This window comes from Hydractinia symbiolongicarpus, chromosome 14 (assembly GCF_029227915.1).
Source record: "Hydractinia symbiolongicarpus strain clone_291-10 chromosome 14, HSymV2.1, whole genome shotgun sequence".
NCBI classification, from domain to species: Eukaryota; Metazoa; Cnidaria; class Hydrozoa; order Anthoathecata; family Hydractiniidae; genus Hydractinia; species Hydractinia symbiolongicarpus.
The window spans coordinates 12,644,888-12,670,273 of NC_079888.1; the positions used below are offsets into that span (position 1 = coordinate 12,644,888).

Genomic DNA, 25,386 nt, shown 5'->3' on the forward strand with positions numbered 1-25,386 from the left:
ACTTCTGAAGTTTTCCAACGAAAAGCAAAATTTATATTCGTAAGGTTTTTCAAAGCTCGCCCTTATATATAGTTTATAACAGTTAATTTGACTTTTAGAACTTTCTTCTACAGTTGTCGCTAATCACTTTCAAACGTTTTTGGGGTGTCATGTAATATATGCATAAAATGCGTTTTGAGCAAGCGTTTTCTTTAAAATTGTGGCATGTCTAAAGGTATTTCTTGGATTTTGGTGGTTACTTTGCCCAACCTATTTTTAATTTTTCTTGCGAATTTAAGATAATCGTGGTATTAGTGGACAAGTATTCAATTTTGGTTCTCCCTTTCCCCAGTCTGTGTTGGGGTCAAAACAGTGATCGGCCTTCACAAAATTCAGCCTTGACATTTGGGGGACCAAAACAACACAGCCCATGGCAGCTAGCGAACTGAAGAGTCTGTCGAAATGGCGTGCCAAAGCCGAAATTCTATGCTTGAGATACAACCCTTTTTGCCCAAATCCGTCTTATTTTTTCCTATTTCAGGAAAACTACTATAAATGCAGTCCATTAAGTAAAATACTTAATTACTACATACAGCCCATGAGAATATTTTTGCGATGTCCATTCACAGTTTGACACTGGTTACATAAACCGACGGGTCAAGGGGGCTAATCTGGCAGATAAATTCGTGACGTACGACACCCACTTTAACTGGGTGTCCACTCCCTATTAACTATTTATGTTTCTGACATTTGCGACATTTTTGACAACTTGACATTTTCTTCACTTTTCCAGCTATTTTTGACCGGAAATTCATACTATTGGAACCTTGGATTAACCTTGAAAAGTAAAATTTAAAAACAAACCTATTGATAGAACAGTTGGTCAAAAATTAATGCTAATTCTTTTAGATCAATTCTAAAATTGAATTCTTTTATATATTTTAGAAAATGAAGAAAGTCTTGACATTTTTCTGACATTTTTCTGACAATTTTCTCGAAATTTTACCTATATATGTATTTTTTTAAAAGACAATTTCTGACATTCCTGACCAATTGGACACTCTGTTTAAAAATCATTTAAAGAAGGAAAACGCGACCGGTTTTGATAAGATCTCGGAAGTAATACGAAATCTTAACGATGGGTGCGAAAAGAAAAGCCGAGAAACGTTTACAAGTACTGTATCTTAATAAATTGTATGATGTTAAAAAAAAGATAAAACTGTGGGACCGTTTTTTTAAAGCAGTTGTATTTCCAAGCCAAAAACTGATCGGCACTTTACCAGATAAAACAAACTGACATTGTTAGGCATGCAAATATTAACAAAAATAGCAAAAAGCTTATTCCAAAAATACAAAATTTGTGCATATATAATATGGTATTAAAAAAAATTACATTCATTTACAAAAGGTGATAAAATGGAAAAATCCTTATCAAATCGTTTAATAAATACATTTCCTTAAATGCACATTTTTTTCTTTTTATTTTGTTAACTCCGAATAATTATCTATGAAATTTGCAAAGAGGAAAGTTTCTGCACTTAAGTGAAACAGGGTGAATTGTAAAGTGCAGAAAAAAGGTAAAACTTCTATGCCAAAAAAACTTGTATGTTATATATTACTCAGCGGAGTGAAAGACTTCAATTTTTCACAATTAGTGTTCCCTTTTGAGAGCGGTTAGAGAAATTGTTATTCCTTGTGCACATGTAATGAAACGTACCCGCATTGAATTGCAACAACATCCCTCCAAATGACGCAGGTGCATTGTTTAGTAAATTATTCATTTGGCCGGTAGTCTGGACAGATTTTGGGCATTTTGTTGATTCCACGCATTGATAATAACCAGAGGTAGCAAATTGCACTGCAATATCTTTCTTATCGCTTGCCGTCAAAGCACCAACTTTTGCAGTTCCCAGGGCCTGCCATTTAACAGATTTGACATTGTTGAAGATACTGTCCGGATCCTCCATTGTGGCAGGGTAGTTATCGTTCCGATCTTTTAACCCCAACATGTTATTGCGGTCAGTTCCTAACAAAACAACATTACATGATTAACAAAAAGTCAAACTTCGATATACTTCATATTGGAGAACAGGAAAATGTATTAGCTGTATTATTAGTTTAAATTTCTGTTTGAACGGCTAGACAAGCCATACAACGCGTGAAAATACAGCATAAGCCAGAGAGCCAAAACAACGCCCTCATGTAAATAGTAATGATTTTCTTCGTCAGTGTACAACAAGATTAAAAGTTGTGTTAAAAACATGAAATTGTTTTTTAAACTAAAATGTTTATTGTAGTTTAAAAACAAAATATTGTTTGGCGAAAAGGAAGAGGAATAAAATGTAGACGGGAAAAGGGGTGTGAAGTACTTGTGAGCTTTTTATCCGGAGTACTTACGTGGCGCGTGGCCTTGTGGTTATGGAGTTCGCTTCGTTATCACAAGGTTCGTGGTTCGGTCCGCAGCGCGGGCATGTTTAGCAAGTGTCTTTACCACAGCTACGGGTCAACCCATGCCATGTGGGTAGGTAAGGCCGCGGTATATACTTAGAGTATACATTCCAAACACAGGACCCACGTTAATAACAGTATTTCAAACACTGAAGTGGCTATATCCTGTATAAATATTCGGAATTATAATAATACGCTTAGGTGATAAAACTTGTAAATAGTTTTAATGCAAACGTATTCTAGGTCATATATGCCTAAAACAGGACACTTTTCAAAATGAAACTAAACTTGAATTTTCCAAGCATTATTGATGGTATGACCTTAATTCTTACTTGATTTGATAGCAAAAAATTGATTTTATTAAAAAAATAATTTTAAGGACGGCATTGTACAAAGTTTCTTATTTTCACAATAAAGATAAGGCCCTTTTTTCCAGAAATATTGATTTTATGTCATTAAATTTGGTACATGTTTTTGCTTTAGTGCTTTTTTTTCCCAAAAATTGTGCATTCTTTGGGTCGAGGTTTTATGTTTCACTTCCGTGTACAAAGAATGCTATTAAATCTTTTTTTAGAAAGCCTTTACGGAATACCAAATTTAAAAAAATCGATTTTGTAGCGAGAGCCGATACGAAGCTTTGAAATTTTGTGTTTTTTTTTTGAACTATAATTGATGTTAATGTGCTAAGGATAGCAAAAGGATAGCAAAGAAAAAGGGAATCCTCTAATGTTTAGCAAAGCGTAAACTATGTGCTATCCAGCTAAGCTGGCTAAAGGCAGCATTCATATTAACACAGGGGAGGTTTTTTGCAGGACGGAAAGTGTTTTGTGTAACGTATGCGCGCAATAAAAATATTTCTGAAGAAAGGTGCGAAAAAAATTTTTCAATCAAATTTTGAAACTTAAAATTAATTAAATCAATTAACAACAATTAAAAGAGATATTGAGTTTATGACATCGTAAGAGCAAGACATATTTTAATGCCAAGAAATAATTTTTGTTAATAAAAATCACTGCTAAAGATTTTTTAATAATTAATTGCTGGTTTAATGTCTTCCTTACCCAAGAAAAGAAGCCTGATTTGTGAAGAATAATCTCTAAAGGGTTTTTTAATCACTTTCAGGAGCGGAGTTATTAGAAGCTAGATTAGTAATGTTTACAAGACATTCAGTATCAGCTACTTCATGTCCAGGTATTTCTGTGTGTGTGTGTGTTGTGTTTGTAGTCTTTCTAGTGACATTCCCCTCACAGCTCTTAGGGGTTTTCTCTGTGTGGCTTTCCCCTGTGTGCGTTCGGCATTGGTTTGTTTCTGTACACATGCGCAGTCACATAACTGGTGTGTAGATTGGGCGTAGGCGGTTAGATGCAGTGAAGTCTTATCAACACGTGTTATCAGTGATATTCGACTTATTTTGTTTTACTTGGATCACCCTATTTCGTCAAAAACTCTGCCCAAAGCAACAACAGCTTTTGAACCTTTTACAACAGCGCTAACACTAGCTATTATTAGCCTACGAAAGAAACAAAATCGAGCTGCTATTTTCAAACTATTCTCAATTTCCTCTTACAACTGCTCGTGAATATGGTTTTATCAATGAATTTGTAAGCTGGGATGCTTCGTCTTCAAAAAAAACATAGAATTTATCTGAGAATCTCGTGGTGTCTGTTCAGATATACTCGTTGTGTACAAGAGGTGCGCTGAAGAGGTGCTTCTGCCAGATTTATTACCGGACAAGACTTAAGACGTAAGTTCTTTTGTATCGGCAATGCACAAGTTTATGGCAGTGTTGGTGTCTGAAGAGCTGGTTGAGAACGGTTTTAATATGAAGGGTATGCTAGATAAAATAATGTTGATGAAGCTATAGTGCTAGGCGAAAGTCTTCTGACCATTTTCTCAGTGTATGCCCCATGAACTGGACTGCATGAAAAAAACTGCGACAATATGCAATCAATTTTGGTTACTTTTCGTGAGAAGGAAATCGTAATTCTCTACAATGATTGGAATAGTCATGTAGGTGAAGAGTCCCTGGGTCACGAAGTTGTACATGATGTTGATTCGGTGAGAGAAACACAGATGCTGAAAGAATACTGGACTTCGCAGTTGCTAACTACCTGGTTATTGCCAATAGCTTCTTTGCAAAGCGAGACAGTCACCTGACAACGTATTAATTAGGCCTTTGTAATACCCAGATCGACTTTATACTTTTAAAGAAAGCACATGTAAAGATGTTGATATATTTAAAAGTAATTTCCAATGAAGAGTGCACATCACAACACAAACTACTAGTTGCCACCCTCCAAATAAAGCTGTCATGAAACAAACCAAGGACATTTACCCCTAAATTACCGACATAAAAACGAAAAGATGCAGATTCACGAAGCCGATTTAAAGAACAACTTAATTCCTATGAAGATAACTGCGTTAACAAAAATATGTAAAGGACGATTTAGTTACAGACGATTTAAAAATAAGGCGTGGGAGGAATATTACGATAGGCTTCTGAATGAAGAATTCCCTTGGACCAGAAAAGATTTCGGTGCTAAAACAGTAATAAAATGCCTCCACTTTTTGGTTTAGAGTCAGTTGCAGAAGCATTCGCCAAAATAAAGCCTAATAATGCTGATGAACCATCATGAATTGTAGCCGAAATGCTAAAGGCTTCTGGTGAAAAAGGCATACGGCTGGTACAAATTTTACTAATTTAATTATAAAAATTGGTTACGTGCCTGACGATTGGAGAACCAGTTATTTCGTAAATCTTTACAAAGGTAAACGTGATGCGTTGGGTGGAAACTATGGAGTTTGGCAATATGCCAGGCCGTGTTACAACAGATGTCCTTTTTCGCTTTTGTCGATATTGAAGAAGCCTTCGATCGAGTTCCAAGAAAAGTTTTCTTTTGACCTATGCGAAAACTTGATCAAGAAAAATGGATCGTCACACTGATTTAGGCTATATACACAAAAACAACAAATAGGATAAGAGTGAATGAATCCTACTCTCATACTGTTGATGTGAAAGTGGGTGTTCATGAGTGTTTTACGCAGATGATTTAGTGGTTGCTGCTGAATTTTATAACTTCTTAGGCAGAAGAAATGCTAAAGGTGCACGCTGCTTTGGTCTTATACGACCAATTGATAATCGAATAAACAAAGAATGGCACCTGAAGAACGATATAAAGCTTGATATGCTTAACTGTTTTTTGTTACCTCTGTGATTAGATCTGGAAGTTGCGATTTGAGTGTTGTTACCAACAGAATTTGGCCATCATGAGTTAAATTTCTAGAGGTACTGCCAAAACCTACAGTACTTACATCCGTAAGGTCCTGCTATACAGGAGCTTAAATTCACAGTGAAACGACAGAGTCATGATTTAGTGGATTTGCAGTGCTTGAAAAATAGAGTCAGCTTAAAATCGTTACTGCGGAAAATGAATTCCTGACCTAGAATCCGTTGTAACCTCCCCCAGGCTGCGTTGGTATGGGCACATGTAAAGAAGTAATGCCACAATCAACACACATCACTGTCGTTTACTGTAAAAGTAAAGTCGCTACTTAAGTTTATTAACTATAATAACGTTTCTACCTCCTTGTCCTTGCCCATCGTCACCAGTTTGACCATCACCACCAGGAGCTTGATTGTTATGGGTATTGGAACCTAAATCAGAATTACCATCGTCATCCGGATAAATGTGTACATAATAACAGAACTCAGACCAAACGATTATTTATTCTTCAATCCTTTTTGTATGTTTTACTTTCTGTCATGTTCGCTATTTATTTATTCTTTCTTTCTTTCTTTCTTTAATCCAGTTTATGGGGCGTTATTACAAAATCCAGTTTGGAGGGCTTTATTACAAAAATCTAGTTTGGAGGGCTTTATTACAAAATCCAGTTTTTAGATAAAGGCACCTTAATGTTGGGGTTGTATTTAGCCATCAATCTGCCTTACCACATACCTGTCCATTGAATGTGTACCAATTCTTCCTCCTTCATTTCCAAATTAGTTGGAAAAAAATCATATTCAACCGCTGGATAAACTTGAACAATGTTTCCTCTTTTACCGCGAACATGTAAATTGTTAATGGTGACACTGTCTAAATTACCCGCAGCAGCACCTTTCGGCCTTGGCCGTAATAAAAATACATGTGATCGATCTTGGAAAGTTCGACCATACTGCGCAGTGTTGATTGCCAATCGCATGGGTACATTTTGGGCACCAATATCCACAGCAGGGTTTTGTTGTACAGGAGACTGGACACCAGCGCCACTAAAAATTGTTTATTATTTTTAATAATTGGTAAATAATTTGAGATCAAATAAACAATATTGCATATACTCATGAAAGGTTAAGTCACGAAAGTTTAAGACATCTTATCAGGCACACTAATACTTCGTGATAGAGATGTGATTTAGGTGCGCGAAAATTAAATCCGCGATAATAATGGACTTTTATCCATTATAAATCTATTATTATCTATTATTAAAATCCTAGAGCTAACTATAAAAACTGTTAGAGAATCGAGAATTAGTTCACTAGCTAGGAATAAATAAAGAAGCAAGATAAGCCCTCAGCTGTCAGTCAACAGTTCCAACTGACCAAGGTTGACTAAGTTTCGTTCTCCAGTACAAAAACACTGTTATAAAATATAATCACAAGAACCAGAGATGGCCGCTTTTGCCTGTGAACTCTATAATAAACGGCTTTCAAGAGAACAAAAAAACACTAGGAGGGAAAAATAGCTGATGCTATTTTCACAGTATTTAATTCAAATTTTATACACATCTCCACAAAAGACCTCTGAGGAAAAAGCAAAGAAAGAATAGCAAAGAAATAGCTATAGATAGCATACACCCAAGAATGATGTTTTTGAAATTTTGATAATTATGAGGGTTAACTATATACAAAAGCGGATTCCAAAAAAACAGTTAAAAAGTTAAAGGGAACCAAGGTATGAAGTGATGTTAAGATATTCACATTTAAAAAGAATTTTAGATTTAATTATGCTGCATAAGTTATAATGTCACATTTAAGTATTAGCAAATTTTGACATTTTCTGTCACCAGTAATTTTAGACCTGTTAAGGGATGTGTATTCAAACTTTATCAATGCTGAGATATTTTAACGGTGAATTGATTAACATAATTTTTTTTGCCAAAATGACACTCGTTTGCTTGTTCCAGGCCTCTTAATTTTTGGCTGACGACCCCATAACTTGGGATCTGCATGTCCGTTTACAATCAAATTTTGTGAGCAAACATATAGGGCCTATACAAGCTTACCCAGAAATTTTTATTCAAAATCAAGTTATTGGGTCATACAGGATATAATCAATTGATTTGTCAAATTTTCATTAAGAATTTAAATAAAATCGAAACTATATGAATGATACATGGAACAAATTTTGGTTATTTTTATTTTGCCAAAATGCAACCAGAGATTAAAGAAAGAAAAAAATTATCATAATGTATCAGTTATATGCACAAGCTAAGCAATTTTTTTATTTGCTACTGAATATTTATTGAAAGATTTGGGCAAGAGCATAGTTACTATATGAATTCTACCTGAGATTTAAAAACAATTAGTATATTGCCCCTCGAAGTGTTGATCTTTTAACATAGAATGGTTTGAGCCAGCAAAACTTTAGAATAGGCTCGTAGTTATCGAGCGGTACCAGTCTACTGTAGCGTACATAATTTTTCAGAGTTGTTGAGTAGTGCAAGAAGAATTACTTTATTAAAAGATTCAAAAAATATTTATTGGGTCTAGTTTGTTTCGCCAAAACCAACTAACATTACCAATATTAGTTTTTTCAAACTTTTACCTAGTGTTGTGAAGTGATCTGAAACCTCATAAATGGTTTTTCACATTGTTAGGTATAAAGTTTTTGTTTTGTTGATCATTGTTGATAACGAAATTTAACTAGCCATAATCCCTTAAAAAAACTAAATATGTGTATATATTTTTATGTTAATTATGTTTGCATAACATATAAATATATTTTAAGACGTTTAGATTTTGTGTTCAGACATTGTTTACAAACTTGAACTTGTGTTCATGAAATTTCTGGCACTGTTGTTATAAAGTTTAATTATTTATAATGCAAATATTTTGCACACAAATGCAATAAAACAAGAACAAGACAAAAGAACAAGAACAAGACAAAAGGAACTTTATGTTTATGTGAAGTGAATCATAATTTTTAAAGATTCAAAGTTTGTGATATAAAATTCAGAACTTTTGTTATTCTCTAAATTGGTCGCATAACAACCTGCTAAAATGGCGGGTTTAATAAAACTTAACTAAGATCCTGTTTGCTATTTAAGTTTGGCTTGCACGGGTGATGCAAAGTACGCTTTGTCAAATTTGACAAATTGAACCATGATTGTCTTCATTAACTTGGCATTTGACATTTCAAACATTCAACATTTCAATTTTTTTGCTTTATTGAAAGTACCAACGAGTTTCTTCAAAATTGAATTAAAAAATTAAAACCGATCTTACTAAAATATAGATATTATCATATCATGCACAATACCTATCTTCCCATTTAAATACTCTTTAAAATGAAATTTGAACAAATTTTGTAAACATAAAAGATGTTTCAAATTAAATCAAATTCCATGAGATTAGCCAATGTATAGCTGTTTACATATACATCATGTATAGCCTGCCTTAATCAAGGAAATTGTGGACTATTTCAAAAGGCTCAGAATTTGCTTAATGATAATACATTTGTTATACATATGTATGTAATTACTTTGAAAAATCATATACTTTAAAAAGTAATTCTGCTTTAACTTTCGAAATAAATTAAGCATAACCATGCATTTAGTATTTTATTATCAAGAGTGAGCAGCTAGCATTCATAATGTACCCAGACAAACTTATGCTACATGGTTAGGGTGGACTTGGACGTTAAACACTTCTCCTAATTATTCTTAACTTATGTAGTTCACAGCAGCACTGAAGCATTTGTGATTACTTCTGGGGGTTTGTATTCCATGAACCAATATACAAAATTACAAAAATTTAGATGTTTGAACTTTATTATTAAAATACATATATCTGAAAAAAACTATCAACTAAACCACCCACAAATAATCATGCTGTTTGTTTGAAGTAGCAAAACGCTTGCGTTGTTTTGAAAAACATGACCCCGTTTTCATTCGCAGCAAAATGAATATGGAAAAAGTGTATTGTTTTAAAACAGTCTGTCTTAACGATACGAGACCAAATTATCAAACACAGTTACTTGTCACTGTGGTAACTGTCCAAAAAAGAATCTGGTAATATTTCCTACAACTTTCTGTGAGAAGGCATAATCATGCTATGGCATGGAGTCATGTGCTTATAGACTGCTTATTAACTAAGTCATAGAGATGACGTGAAAAATTATTTTTTCAGATGTGTAATGCAACGATTAATAAAACATAGAGACTTACTAATCTTGGTTTTGTGAAGAATTGGTAAAATACGGATCATAATCATCTGTTGAAATGTTATACCTAATATAGAAAAGTACAATATTAAATTGAAATAATAACTTCAACATTAAATGAAAGGAGAGCTCTTTCAAAGGATAGGCGAACAGCCTTGTTCCTGGCTGCTGGTTGCAAATTCATGATGTCAGGATTAACTTTGAAGACCAGACTTGCTGGTCTAGAATATCCTGTAAAGTTTTTTACTGATGTTAAAATTTTTGGAATAACTAATGACCAAGAACAATTAATATAAAAAAAAAGTCATTTGTTGAAAAAAAAAGCAAGAATTTTTGTATAAAAACTTTCTAGAATGAGATCACCTTAAACCAGAAACATTAATCAGTCTGTTTAGAGAACTCATTTTATATATCACCTTTTGTTTTACTTTCACCCAATGCTGAATCATTTGACACCTTAAAACTACAAGTACATAAAGTCAATTCAAATAGTTTTAACAAACTGGTCATTACAAAATTTTAAAGGCTTCAAATATTACAATAGCAACATAAAAAACACAACAAACATATTTTTATTACTGAGCAAGTTGATGAGTAAAGTAAAGATAAAAAATATAGATTTGCCTAAGCTTGAAAGAAAATAACCCCCACTATCTAAAAGGCAAAATGCTCTGGGAACGAGGTTGTTTACATGATGCGTAAGAAGGTGAAGAATTCTTGGATGCTGTAGAGAATTGTTGACCAAGATAGTGTGCCAGTAGAAGTAAAATTAATCCTTAGTACATTAACTCTTTCTTCATGCTAAAAACACAATCTCATGACAAACTTTTTAGTGCAGGGAGGCTATGGATTTAAGAGGAAGGGGACAGGTAGTTTGCAAAACATCATTCAGTAAGAGAAAAAGTAGGCTGGTGGTTGTCAGACACAGATAGATTACTTTGTGGTTAGGAAGTCAACAAGGTGGTGAAGGATGTGAAAGTTATATTGGGGGAGGAGTGCGTTTTCCAGCATAAGTTGCTAGTTTGTGATATTATCTTGAAGAGTGTTAAAGAAGCCAAGAGAATGTAGAGGCCACGTCGTAAAGTCTGGAAGCTGAAGATTAGATTGTTACATGACAATCTAGTGCAAAAGTTCAGCAGTTGGCCCACAATGGTCAACATGATAGTGAAAATGTAGAAGTAGTTGGACTACTTTTAAGAATTGTCTTCTACAAGCTTCTGATGATACCTGCAGGTGGACGAAAAGACCAGCTAGACATGGACAGGCCTGGTGGTGGAATAATGACATTGACCAGTGTATAAAGGTAAAGAGGAAACTTTGGGAAGAGTGAAAGTCAGGTGGCAGTAAGAATATTTACTTAGCTAACTGTAGTGCTCGCACAGCAGTATATATAGCAAAATCAGAACCAGAGAGAAACAGATTTGCAGATGTGTTAAGGAGGGAAGACAAGTGCAATGAGGTGTTCCAGATAGCAAAGCAAATGAAGAAGACTAATCAAGATGTTGTAGGTCAGAAATGTATATAACAACGAAGGTGTCTGGCGTGTGGCCTTGTGGTTATGGAGTTCGCTTCGTAATCACAAGGTCCATGGTTCGGTCCACAGAGCGGGCATGTTTAGCAAGTGTCTTTACCACAACTACAGGTCAACCCATGCCATGGAGGGAAATTGGGTAGGTAATGACGGTGTAAACTTAATGTATACATTGCGAACACCGGACACACATTGATGACAGTGTTTCTAACATTGAATTGGCTATCCTGTATAATAATAATACTAATACTAATAATAATAATAATTTCTATAATAATATGAAGCTTCGGTCTGTCTGTCTGCGACTTTTGCAAAGTGGATTATATTCTTCAATATTTTCTTTGATAAAGTCTTTAAAACATCGCCCATAAAATTATTCTGTAATTTACGAAACTAAAACGTTAAAACTATATTAACGTCAAAGGAATGTATATTAAATTAATGAAGCCATTACAGTGCATCTAAAACTTTGAGGGCAAATAACTTGGAAACGAGGTGGTGACGTCAATGATTTTTCACCGCGTGGGTAACTAGGGAACACCTAGGACCAATTTGGGTATTATTCCTAAACCTGGGTTGGCAAATCCGTTTCAGAATGGATGGGTTAATGACGTCATCAAAAAACATTCAAACCCTAATTTCTCTGCAACCTTTTATCAAATGATCCTATACATTTTCTTCATCAGCGTTTTAAAATCTATACGATGAAGGCAACAGGTATACAAATTTCTAAAAAAAAATGTTTAGGTTTTGACGAGCCATTGCTGAGGTCAGCAAAATTTTTAAACCCTTATATCTCATTAACCACTCATCAAAAGCGCATGATCATAAGCATTTTCTTGATCAGCATTTTAAGCTCTACACAATAGAGGCCACGTGAAAACAAGGTTCTAAATTATTTTTTTTTATACATGGGTTGCTGACATCGTCAAAATTTAAATGACGCTTCTTTTTCGTTTTTAATCTGCACAAGTGGATTTTTCCACGGGCTTTATCGACTAGTAACAATAATAATATTGTATGTGGATGATTTGGTTCTCATAGTGGAGTCGATGGAAGAATTGTGTTATTTTCAGATAGGTTCTGCTGGGAAAATTTCAGATAGTTACTTCTTTTGTTGACTATCAGAGTCTTAATTGAGGTAAAAGGTAGGTTGTATGAAGCCTGTGTAAGAGGTGTTATGTTGTACGGTAGTGGGAGATGGGCAGTGAAGCATGAAGATCTTGACCATTTAGAAAGGAATAATATGAGAATGGTTAGGAGGATGTGTCACGCCATTCTGAGAGACAGAAAGAGTTCAGATGAGCTAGAAAGCAGGCTGGGTATTCCTAGCATTAAAAATGTTAACTAGACGAGATGATTGAGTTGGTTGAGACACTTAAAAGGAATGAAGGAGGATAATCGGGTAAGAAAGTGTTGAGACTTGATAGTTTCTGGGGCAAAGCTCAGAGGTAGACCGAGAAAGACTTGGCAGGAGGTAATAAGGACAAAATTAATGCAGAGGAATTTGAGTTTGGATCTAACACAGTTTAGATCAGATTAGAAGAGTGTCATTAATATACCCCGTCCAACCCATGCTAGAATGGATAATGGACGTTAAGCCGAGAATGACGATGACTAAACGCAATTATCTTCACTATTATTTTGCCATATGTTTTTTACAATGAAAAAATATTTTTGGTAGACACCGAGCTATAGTGACTAATTTTTTGATGACCAACAATTTTTCTGATTTCTTTTTTACCTGACCGAACCTTTTTGCCAATTTTTTTACTTACCATCATTTTTTTTTCTTTTCTCTTTTGCCTATTTTTCAATTTAATATCTAGCGAACTTCAACGCACCTACCTAATTTGAAACATCAGAAAAAACTAATAATCCAATCCTCAGAAAAGTTCAAAAATCCTATTTTTTAACCGACTTGACTTATTTCGCCCACAAATTCGCTATTAGGCGGCTCCACTTTAATTAGCTGTTCTACGGGCCTAACCAACCCCAATTTTCACGAAAATAAAAAAATAATAATATTAAGCAAAAAGTTTTAAAGAAAAAAAAATGAACAAAAAAAAACATTTTTTCTTCTCATCTCGTGAAAATGTAATGAGCATAGAAGATAATCAATGATGTTATTTTTTGTTGGTTGAATGTCAATCTACAAATATACTAAACAAGGTGAATCAATAACCTTACTTTAGGACCACCATTGGTAAGGCCACTTGATTCTTTGTTCATGGTAACTTGTTGCAATAAAACTAAAATGCGCAATGCACTAATTTTGTAATCACAAAAATAGTTACTAACTAAAGAGACGTTTAAATTTTTATGTGATTAACAACAAATATTAGCTACTTTCGCTAAAATAGTTATAATACAAGTGAAAAACAAGACAGATTATTTTCGTAACACCCTCCTTCGTTATGATTAATATATTTGTTTAAAATTACGCTAGCTAAACTGTAATACAGCAAGACTTTAGTCTATATATTTAGGAAAAATAATTAAAACAAGATAGAATATGCTTGTTGTAACAGCCTCCTACGTTATGAATTTTAAAAAAAGATTTTACCGCTGCGAAAGACTTTAAATATTCTCAACTAAACAACCATAGTCCGAAAAAGAATTTGCACTTAAATTTACATTTTCCCATAAAACGGCACAAAAAGCATTAAAAGAACACTAAAATTGTTTGTTTGTTATTTTAAGTAGAAGAATAACTTGCTGTATAACTTTCAAAACATTGCAAGTATATTCTGTACAACTTTCAATGCTGCATAACTTTCAAAAAAACACAAGAAAAATTCTTGCTGCATAACTTTTAAAAACAAGTTTTTGAGCATGCAAGTATTTTACTGCATGCGTTATGCAAAAAAACATAAAAAAAGGTTGTCGTAACACCCTGCTTCGTTGTCCGACCATGTATTCTTGATAAAATTATTTTTATTTCGCCGACCGACCAACTGTAAGCTACAACCGACCAACTGTAAGCTATCGAGTTCACCCATAGAACAACTAATTAAAGGTTACCTCCCGCGAAAAATCAAGTTGAGGTCATATGAAAGAGCTTGAAAGGTTGCCTAGGAATTTCAATATTTTTTTTTAAAATTCTTGATTGGTTCTTTAGAATTTGGACTAAGAAGATTCACTAATTATGCATGATGTCATGAGTATGCTCTGCAATGGAGTTAATTTAACATTTTTGAAAAGCCATTTTAAGTTAAAAATGTTTTCTGGCCATTCACTTTAACGGGTTTTGAAAATTTTACATAATTTTTTATAGTTAGTTACCATAATTATGCTCAATGCATACTCATGACATCACAATTTCGCATAATTAGCACTACTTTTAAGACAAATATCTCGAGAACGGATAAAGATTTTTCAAAAAAATAAAAAGATTTCCAGACAACTTTCAAAGATCTTTAATATGAGCTCAACTTGATTTTTAGTAGGAGGGAAATTTTAAGTTGGATCGCCTTATTAGACAAAAATTTTTTAATCGCATTTGAGGGTTAATTGTTCTCTATTTCCGGGCAAAATATCAGAAAAAACTATAGATTCAAACCTAAGAAATGTCCTAAAAACCATATTTTAGGATCGTTTTTATCTCATTTTGGGCAAAAATCCATCATTTTTGGGCTGATTAGTTTTTTCTAAATTCAAGAGTCGATTGTTCTCTATTTAATGATCCAAGATCTAAGGGAAGCTGGTACTGGAAGGACGCACAGGTCATTTTATAGGACCTCACCTGTGCCAGGAAGGTCCTAAAAAGACTTTAAGGGTAACATAGAGAATATGCAATGTTGCCTTGTAGCATTCTCTTTGCGCCTATCTTCTTTCTAAATAGTTTCAAGTGAGCTTAGCAGAGGAAAAAGAGATCAGAGAAGTAAAGAACAAAGCATAAGTTGAGGAACAAAACAGAGAATATGTTCAAAAAAGAAAAGAAAAAATACTTATCGAAATTGACTTATTTATATAGTTTTCATTGTCCTATTGCTGTTGATTTTATTGAAAAAAAGCATGAAAATTCGAAATTTGTAGTCATTCTCGATCTGGAGATTAGTCGGTAAGAAGTGATTAAACTAAAAAAGCACATTAAAAGCAATTATGTCAGTGATTAAATTTTTTGATAACTTTTTTTTACCAATAAGGTATTTTGTGATATTTTTTACTCAGAAAATCCTTTGCCCATAACACCAAGCTTAATAAAAAAAGCAAACTGATTGCATGAATAAGCAGAGGTTGAGCTATTAGTTGTGTGTTGCTTTTAAAAAAGATTGTACTACTGTAACCTTAATCTCAGTACACATCTCTGTTCAACGCTGCTTGGGAAATAAGGTAATTCCCAGTTTACAGCAAGCTGTTCCAAATCAACACCGTTTCCTAAATGATTGTCTCGCGAAAAGGGTGATGCTTTACAAAATGGTTTATCCAGTTTTACCAAGCATTCTTCCTTTTTACCATATATTGGCAGGGCCCACACGTATGCCACTTTCTGGGCTTGGTTGGTCGCTTTCTGATTTTGTGCTTCGCATTTAGTCTTAGTTTCATAAGCTTTGGCTTTTTCCAAGAAACTGTGAAACTCTTTCCATACACCTTTGTTATTCTCACAATCTGCCTTGTTGTTGTATTTAGAGTAATGTTTCGGTATGTTTGTATTAGGCCAATTTTCCACACATTCACCTAAAAGGAAAAACACAAAGTATTTGTAAAGTTGCCACCAGATTCTCAACTTTATTGTCTTGTGCAAAATTTAATTTCTATTGTGTATTTGAGCAGGTTGAATAGTGTAAAAACTACACTGGCTTGGAAGATCAAACTTGCTTTCCCAGTTATATAAACATCAAACTCACGAAACAAAATTCACATTATCACCCTAACAATAATATTAAAACGATCCACTTTGTTCCATAACATTATTGACACTTCATGCGACATCTGGTAAAAAATCAACATAATATTTGCTAAGATTTTAAAAGAATTGAAGATGTTGGTCTTAGCATCTGTGCGAATCAAGGCAGGAGCCAGTAAGACGGAGAAACTATTATTATATTTTAATGCATTTTACAGATCAGAGAACCCTCTTCAACAGGTTTCCCTTTATATTTTACAGTTCTGAAAATAGCCATATTTGTTTTAATTTTATTTCACGCTGTTTTTTAAAATACCACCGAATTGCAGAAGCAGTATAATCCAACAAACAAAACTTTTAGAGTCCATTACACAAGTTATTTTTTACCTTTAGGTTTAACATTGAAACTTTCTGATTGAAAGTACTCGCACATTGACTCGTTTTCTGCTAAGATTCCAATATCTTTCCAGTCACTAGGATGCCAATATGGATAGTAATCTCTTTCCTCAGGACATTCATAACCATTGCGATTACCATTTGGATTTTGACGTGTATTTTTGGCATTATTTCCAACTTTTTGGTCAGCAGTAAAAATACCTGATAAATATATTTACATGATAAATATACCTGTTAAAAAATGCAGTTAAGATGTGAAAAAAGAAAACATGCAAAAATAGATTAAAGATTTACATATTCTTCGTCCCAACAAAAAGTTTATTTCGTTCTAAGACCTTATTCAGGGGGAAAACCCTACCGCTATACGTTCCTGAGTTTCAGGTTATAAGGCATTAAACTTGGCATAAATGATGTTTGTTACATAAAAATTAAAAAAAACATGCAATAATTTTGGACAGCAGCATTTTCTAATAAACTTGTAGTTTTTAAATATTATGTTATTTAGCATATATTTTTTATCAAGATTTAATTAAAAGATGTTTTTATGGAATGAAATGAAATGCTAATGAAATACATTGTTTTATAAAAACAAGCTCGACAATTTCGAGCTGCTCAGCTGGTTGCTTTGCAAGTAAACTTTTTACTGACACAGTGGTGGCATTGTGAATTTTGACAGAAGTGCACTCAACACACACGCATACAAATCTACACAATTAAGGTGTGAGAGCTCAAAGTTTGCTAAGCAAGTTGCTTAATTATTGATATCAATTCCAATTTATAATTTCAGACCCAACTGGGTTGCTTATAAAAAATATCGTTTAAACCAAGGTGTACTATATAATAATACGCTAAATGTGTCTGAGTGTGTGTCTGTAACAGGCAAAGTGGATGTGTTCATCTTCCTTTGATGTAATCAAAAAAGTTATGTTTTAAATGTAAAACTTTCTGACATTACAGCGTGACGTCAATATAACTACTTTAACGTCAATATCTTAATTTAAATTAATGAAGCCATTACAGTGCACTTAAAACTTTGAGGCCAAATAACCTAGAAACAAGGTGATGACGCCAATGATTTTTCACCGCGTAGAGACCACCTGGGACCCCCAAACCTGGTTTCCCAAATCCGTTTCGGAATAGACGGGTTGATGACTTCATCAAAAAACCTTCAAACCTAATATCTCTGCAACCGTTTGTCAAAAATACATGGATTTTTCCACAGGCTTTATCAACTAGTTATTAATAATAGTAAAATTTTCAAATTAAATGCATTTAAATAAATAAACAATTACAGATTTAAACACTGTATATCTAAAAAAAAATAAAAATTTGGAATGCTGTAGGTGTCTTGAATAGTCTGCAAACTCCAAGAAATCCTGTTATGCAAAATATATGAAAATTGTTCAGAAAACCATGAACATAAGTTTACACTGTAAAATTATATGTAACAATAACAATCTCCTGTAACAATCTCCTGTAACAATAGGCTACCTGTCTGTGTGTCCGTGGCTTTTGCAAGAAGTATTATATATTTTACAGTTTTCTTCAATAAAGTATATATATAATATCACCTATAAAACTGTTCTGTAAATTAAAAAACTTTATCAACATCAAAGGCAAGTTTATTAGGATTAAAAGTGCCATGGCATTTCACTTTAAGTCTAAGGCTTAACAATGTAATTAACTGAAGTCATGTCTTGTGTGGGAAACTAAATATGACCAATTTTCCAAAACTGGGTCAATTCAGCATTTCATAACTGACGGATTGATGACATCAAAAAACCTTTAAACCTTTATTTCTACTTAAGCATTCGCCAATCATTACGTTTTATCACACAGGTTCTTTGCATATGGCGACAGGTTACTTATGACGTTATTAAATATCTCCACCCACATAATCACGTTGATTTTTCCACAGCTAGTCAACTAGTACAAATAAATACTTTTCACGCAAGTAACAAAACTGATTAATCTAAAACTACATTAAGATATATTCATATTTCAGTGGTGTTTTATTCCACACAATTCAAATAACCTTCAAACAAGTTAAATGTTCCAATAATATTATTCCATTATAGTTAAGCAATTACAATATTACTATTCAAATGTTTTAGTATTTTTTAAAATGTTTTACAATATTACATAAGAATTTATACAAAAATACAAATAACTAATAGAAAAATTTTTATGCTAAAATATTTCTAAACGCAATAAAGTGGTGGGTTACTTGGTTACTCATTAACAAAAATATGTTACTCTCAATAGAATTACAAATCACTTTGCTGCGTTTAGAACTTTCATAAGCAGTGTCCCGTTACTTCATACACGTTGTGCTGTAATGTCTAGAAAGTTAACAAGACTTTTTCCAGTTACTTTAAAGAAATATAAACACATCTACTTTACTTAATACAAACATGTGGACACATATATACATAGGGGTGGGTTGACCCAGCTTTAGTAGAGCAGTCCCATTTTGGTTCCTAGTTACCAACGCAAAGATGTCAATTATTTCCACCTGTTATTAAATTATTTAGCTTTAAGCTTAAATAATAACTTTGCAAGTTAAAAAATGATATTAATGTTTTTCTAAATGCGTTGATGCTATGCCGTAATGTGTACAAAGGAACACATTCACTTTGCCTGTTACAGACACACAGACACATATATACATATTGTCTGTTTTAATGGCATGCTTAAATTATTTGCAGTGGAAGGTAATTTTTGAAGGCATAAAAAGCATATTTAAAGCAATTCCCATTTTTAATATTGTTAAGCATGCCTAAATAAAGCGTTTAATGAGTTTTTTTTTTGACCAAATGCTATATTGGGTTGAGAGAAATTTGGGCGTGGTTTGAAAGTGAGTACTAGAGTATAAATAAGTTTATATGTGGTGCAGTATTTTGATTTTACGTTGGAAACAATGGAATACATTCATATAAACAACAAACCACTGTGATCCAGAAAATCCGGTGATCAAAAGTAGGAAATGATCTTTCCTACTTTTAAATCTTGAATTCTATAAATTGGATTTGACAAAATGGATTGTGCATTGTCTGCTAAACATGAGCTGTCAATGTTATCCTAATTTCTGTAAACATAGAATTCTTGACTGCTCAACTTAGCTAAATTAAAGCCACGCAATATATGGTTAAGAAAAGGGGGCTTCTACAATACAAGATAAGAGATTAAAAAATACTTCAAACTTTATGACTTTTTTTAGAAGATAAAACAAAACAATAATCAAAAACTGAAAAGATTGCCAATAAGTTTAAAAAGTAGCTGCACTGCCATAACCTCACATTGGATTCCACTTCCAAAATCATAACATCAGAATTGCAGTGAATTGCTGTAATACTATGCAGAATTGAATACAGCAAATTGATCCGAAAAGCGAACTAGGCACGTGGGCGTAATTTAATGGAGATTTGGTTGCCCCAGGGTAATGCTAATGGGGAAAATTTATTTTGCAACACATGTAAAAAATCATTGCTAAGGAGCTCAAACAACAAATGGTTAGATTAAAATGTTTTCATAAGAAAAATAGGTCTAGTTGAGAGTGACCGAAATGTGTGTCCAGGACATTTACCATTCTAACACACAATAAAGGGCCCTAGGTGGTAGTGATGATTGGCAAAATCCTGTGAATTTTCTCTGTTCTAGGCCTTTTAAACAGATTTGGCACGTGTAAATGCTAAAAACACAGGACTGGTTCAAAATATTAAATTTGGCATAGCGCAGTGAGTTTCCTAAATTTAATTTCATCTATTTCAGACATTCATCCTTCTGTATACATTTGCAACAAACTCATACATAATCTTTGAAACACAAGTTTTGTTTTAATACATTAGTATTTTAGACTTTGTTATTCTGTTTTTTTATGCATGCCCTTTTACTTTAGCACTTCCTTTGCAATTGCCTTTATTTTTATTTGTTAAACTGGTGAGGACTGACAAATCTTTAGTTAGGAACATTGCCTTTAATTATTCTACAGAATGTTCTATAGAATACAATGTGAAAAGTGTTTAGAGTGCAACAAGCCAGCCTTAAACAGTACATCACAAAATGTACAGTTTAACAGACTGGAGCTATCTTTTTGAAAAAAATTTTTTGATCTCGTTAAAAGTGTCTGTCTTTTGTTAAAGAAAAATTACAAATATATCAGATAAATGTTACTTTGATAAAAAGTGAATATACAGCTATGAATTTCTCATGCAAAAGGTTTCAGGTCAATACAATTTGAAAGTACCAAGGAATTCAATAAGCATGTGTTTTGCTAGAATTTATGTTCTTAACATCTTAGCTTTTTTTTCAATTATGCAGAAGGTTACAACAAGTCTACAATTGTTTATCACATTAAATAATTATACTTAAGAAAATCAAATATTGAATCACACTGGTTGGGAAATATCAATTAACAACATATTTCATTATCACAGACATCGTCAGCTGAGTATTGATACCACCTTGTTGTATTGTTGACAACTAATCCACTGGTATTCTCCTACTCATTTAAATTTTTTTCAGAAATAATCCTTGCTTTTATAATTAAAAAACTAGAATGTTACATAATAACAGGATATTAAAACACTGCCACACACATTGAGACCTACAATGTTACCCTTATTTGTTGTTATAGTAATAACAAAAAGGTTATCAACATATAAGCAATGATATTATTGAAACTATTAGTGGTATAATTAACTACATAAAAATAATAATCCCTGCTGTAAGATTTACAGAAGGGATTATTTACTTTTATAAATGATTTAATCCAAGCTCTGTAATGGCTCTGGCATTGTGTTAAACATTCTAGAATTCTTATGAAACCCCAATATGACTTACAATTATAAGCAAACAAGTATTAGATTTGGCCATATTAAGGTTCACTATACCATGTGCTCGCAATTTGATGCAATGATACACACACTTTTTTATATAAGAAACACAAAACTTGCATTTAGCCTCAACGTTTCATAATTTTTTGTATTTTTGGCATAAAATGTTTCCAAATGTTTCTAAAAATATTGCTAGTGCTTAAAATTAAATTAACTTGTTCGTAGTTGAAGAAAATGTTCCTTAAATATTCATGTTTTAAAATTATGTTCTTTTTACCAATTCAGCCTGGTAATGCTTCTTAATTGTTTCTGAAATTTTCTAAAATAATGGCCAAATTTAAGCCTAAGTTTCTACCATTTCTAAATCAAAAAAGCATGTATAGCAAGATGTGACTAACATCCTCTGTTAGTTCTTCAGTCTGTTTTCGACATTATTTCTCACCTTTCTACTCCCCACCCTTCTACTACCTGTTCTCCCACTGCAAGTAAATGTCGACATCAGCATTATTTTAATGGTTTTAGTGGTATTTTTTTAGATCAGACTTATCACAATTACCCTGAAGCATGTATATACTTTAAGAAATATTCATATTAAATTTTCATTAATGCTTATTTTCGAGTCTTACAACTACACTTTTGGGGGTTTTGTATGTTTTGATGTGATTTTTTATATTACTAAAATTAGTACTTCCCATACCGTTGTGTTTTAATGGACGATTTAAGAAACAATACATTATTAGAAATCTGATAATATGACTTAAACATAAAAACTCTTGTGGTTTTAACACTTGACTTTATTAAGAATCTAGAATTTAGATTCCTTACAGCACTCCTTCACTAACATTACACATTAATTTCACTCCTCCCATATGACCATGTATATTAAATCCAAAAAGAAAATATTTAGTAAGAAACATGCACCTTTATTTCTTTCTCGAACTGAACATTTATCATACCATTCAAAAGGTTCTTGATATCCTTTGACCTGCCGAACATTATTTCTTTTTCTGCTCTCAAATACTTCTTTTCTTTCATTATCTAAATATAACATCACTTTAGGTTTTTTTAAAAGAAATCTTAATTTTTATGCAACCTTACATTCTCTTAAAAATTTCAGGCCTTAATATTTCCTGACAAAAAGAGAACACTTCCCTTTTTAGTCTTAAGCTTTATTTTTATGTGTCAAAGATAGTAAATTTATATGAAAATATCTCAGTCACTTTAAAAACTTTTGATATAAAAAATATGACAGGAAAAATGCATAATACACATACTTTGAGGTGGCTGATAATTTTGTCGGTCTGAGTTTGTTCCATCTCTCATTTTGTAATTTTCTACAGTAATTGCATCTGAACCAGTTGTTGGTTCACAAATATATTGCAGGACAATATGACAATTTAATTTGTTGGGATTGTCATTCTCATTTCCTCCACAGCCATGCTGATTTGTCCATTCAATTCCCAAATTGCTAACACCTTTACCATTTTTTGCATTTTTTGAACTCTGGAAGTATACCTAAAATTTACAAAGACAAAAAAATGTAAAAAGAAAAACCTTTTTTTTAGAAGTGCTCTTTACCTGTCAGTTCCTATTCAAAATGTATTCTTTACTATTTTATATGAGTGCCCAACTTTATTTAAACTATAAAGTGAACAAAAAATGTACCCTTCTTTTTTGCAAGCAGCCAAAAATACACAGAATCTAAAGAAAAACCAAGGTTGGTCTTTTCCTAATTTTCATTCTAATTCATGCAAATGTTGACATGACAATAAAAATTCTTGATTCAACATAAACTATTGACCAACACAGCTTTTAAGGTTAATGTAACTTAAATTTGTTCTCATTTCCTCTCTTAATTTAACTGTTGGTTGAGTATGGCAGTGTTGGATCACAAAAAAATATAAATTTCCAATATAATACAAAATAAATTGAATTAAAAAAGTCAGTTAATTCTATTTAATTTAATTCTATAATCAGCAAATTTGATATATAATAACAAAACGTTTTGTTTTATTTATATTATAAAAAAACTTTGTGTTGCTTTTGTTTTGCAAAAACAACGAAAATTATTTTGTATTACCATTCGATACTGATTAGCTTCATTTTTCGCGGCATTTGAAGTTTTGTCACCAACATTGTATCCGCCTCTATTATTGTTCTAAACAGAAAAATAATTTTGTGTTAACCAACTAATTTATAAATCTGTTTAAAAAAAAATTACATATATATAACAGCAAAAACGTGGCCTAATGAAAATTAAAGGTGCCTTTTAGACATTCGTTGCCAAAACCATTTTTACCAAGCTAAAAAGTTCTCTAGTGTCAAAGTGTGAGTATAGTCATAGACATTCCTCATTCATTGCATCCAGTAAAAAGGATCAAGCAAGATCTTTTACATGTGCTTTACTTACATGATTTAGTGTTTATCTTATTTCATTCTTTTTTTAGCAAGAAGGCAAGTTTTATGGGGAAATAATACATGTAAAGATACAATTAACTAGCTAGCATACAATCAGGGAATTCCATGAGACAACCACACATGCCCAACCTGTTAAGGAGAGTGGAATTCATCGTATCAGCGATTTAATATGGGCAAGTGAATGTTATCATAGCCTCGGGTTAACCCAAGCCATCTAAGGGACAAGATGGCACATTGCATGGGCCATTGAATGGTGCAGGGAGTTGTCTGGCAGAGCGCAGACAGTAACTGGGTCTGCAAAATAAGCATTAAATACTCTACCCATCTAAGCCATAGCCCCTCCTGGAATAATAGACAGGACATCAGCACTCAGAATTACCAAAAATGTTTGACAATAAAATTTTGCCCCAATTAAGGTCAGCTGCACATTAAAAGCTCTTAGCAAAAACTAAAGTAATACATTTTTACACTTTAACTACATCATTAAAAACAGTTTAAAAGCACTTGTCGTTAAATTAAGTCATCGAAGAAAATGCAAAAACTTATTTAATTTAATGCTGTTTTTCTGCAGCTTCGAACTTTATTTTTAACCTCTTTCTTCTTTAATACTTTTTAATTAAAGTTTTTTAAAAAATGTAATCCTGCAAGTATGGTTCGGAGATTAAGTGTTCACCACCACCTGGGTGCGTGAGGATCACGTTTGCTAGAAAAGTATGATCACAACAGGAAATGTATATACAAAATAATATTATGTTTGGAATATAATAGAACAACTAGTACTGAATGTCAATCTAAAAATCTAAAGTTATCATCGCATTTACCATGGAAGAAAAAGGAAACTTCCTACTGGTCCATACCAGTAAGAAAGCTGACTTCAGCTTACCAATATAAGGAGTAAAACTATTGAATGTGCTAATCAAATATATCCACAACATTTCTGATTGTACGCTGGATTTCTTCAAACACAGCCTTGATAGTTATCTATTCTAGATACCGGATAAACAACTAGTGGTTGTATTACACAGCATTGAGACAAGCTAATTCAAATTTCAATATATATATACTACATGCCACACTGTAGCTTGATTAGGACATTTATCCTATTAAGGGCTCGTACGCAACTGCTAATCCTGAAGATTTTTCAAAAGCTTAAAGGTACAACGAGGTAAGGTAGGTTAAAAATCTTAGAGTTGTGCAGCTAGCTAAAATGTTGGAACTTAAAAGATTTGAAAAGTTTTACCTGTGAATCAAACAATCTGTTGTTGGTTTTTCTATTAGCTGATTTTTCATTTAGTCTGTTGTTTGATCCTCTAGGGCTATGCATATAGACATCACAAAAAGTCAAAACAATACATGCCAAAAGCAGCCCAAGCACTTTAACCAAATTTGACATTATTTTTCAACCTATATACAATTCAAAAATTCCACAATCATAAAATGCACATGTTATCTTGCTCTAAAATAACACTATCAACAGAAATGTAGTTAGTC

At 32.8% G+C, this 25,386-nt stretch overlaps 1 protein-coding gene across 1 annotated transcript; it reads right to left on the reverse strand.

The window, feature by feature from the left end:
* Window positions 1-1,278: 1,278 nt before the first annotated feature.
* LOC130626099 (protein DD3-3-like) lies at window positions 1,279-25,301 on the reverse strand. Its single transcript, XM_057441204.1, has 10 exons — window positions 25,136-25,301; window positions 23,558-23,635; window positions 22,752-22,992; window positions 22,399-22,515; window positions 16,634-16,843; window positions 15,687-16,077; window positions 9,871-9,933; window positions 6,384-6,694; window positions 6,011-6,082; window positions 1,279-2,005 (listed from the first exon to the last, which is right to left on the reverse strand). The coding sequence occupies exons 1-10, from the start codon at window positions 25,286-25,288 to the stop codon at window positions 1,617-1,619; spliced, it is 2,025 nt and encodes a 674-aa protein (XP_057297187.1). The 5' UTR covers window positions 25,289-25,301; the 3' UTR covers window positions 1,279-1,616.
* Window positions 25,302-25,386: the final 85 nt, after the last annotated feature.

Bases quoted from the DNA above. Each gene is read 5' to 3' on its own strand.
- LOC130626099 (XM_057441204.1), bottom strand. From the start codon at position 25,288: ATGTCAAATTTGGTTAAAGTGCTTGGGCTGCTTTTGGCATGTATTGTT. The intron at 16,844-22,398 runs GTGCATGTTTCT...TATATTTATCAG, and splicing joins AGTTCGAGAAAGAAATAAAG to GTATTTTTACTGCTGACCAA. The intron at 16,078-16,633 runs GTAAAAAATAAC...TTTTCCTTTTAG, and splicing joins TTTCAATGTTAAACCTAAAG to GTGAATGTGTGGAAAATTGG.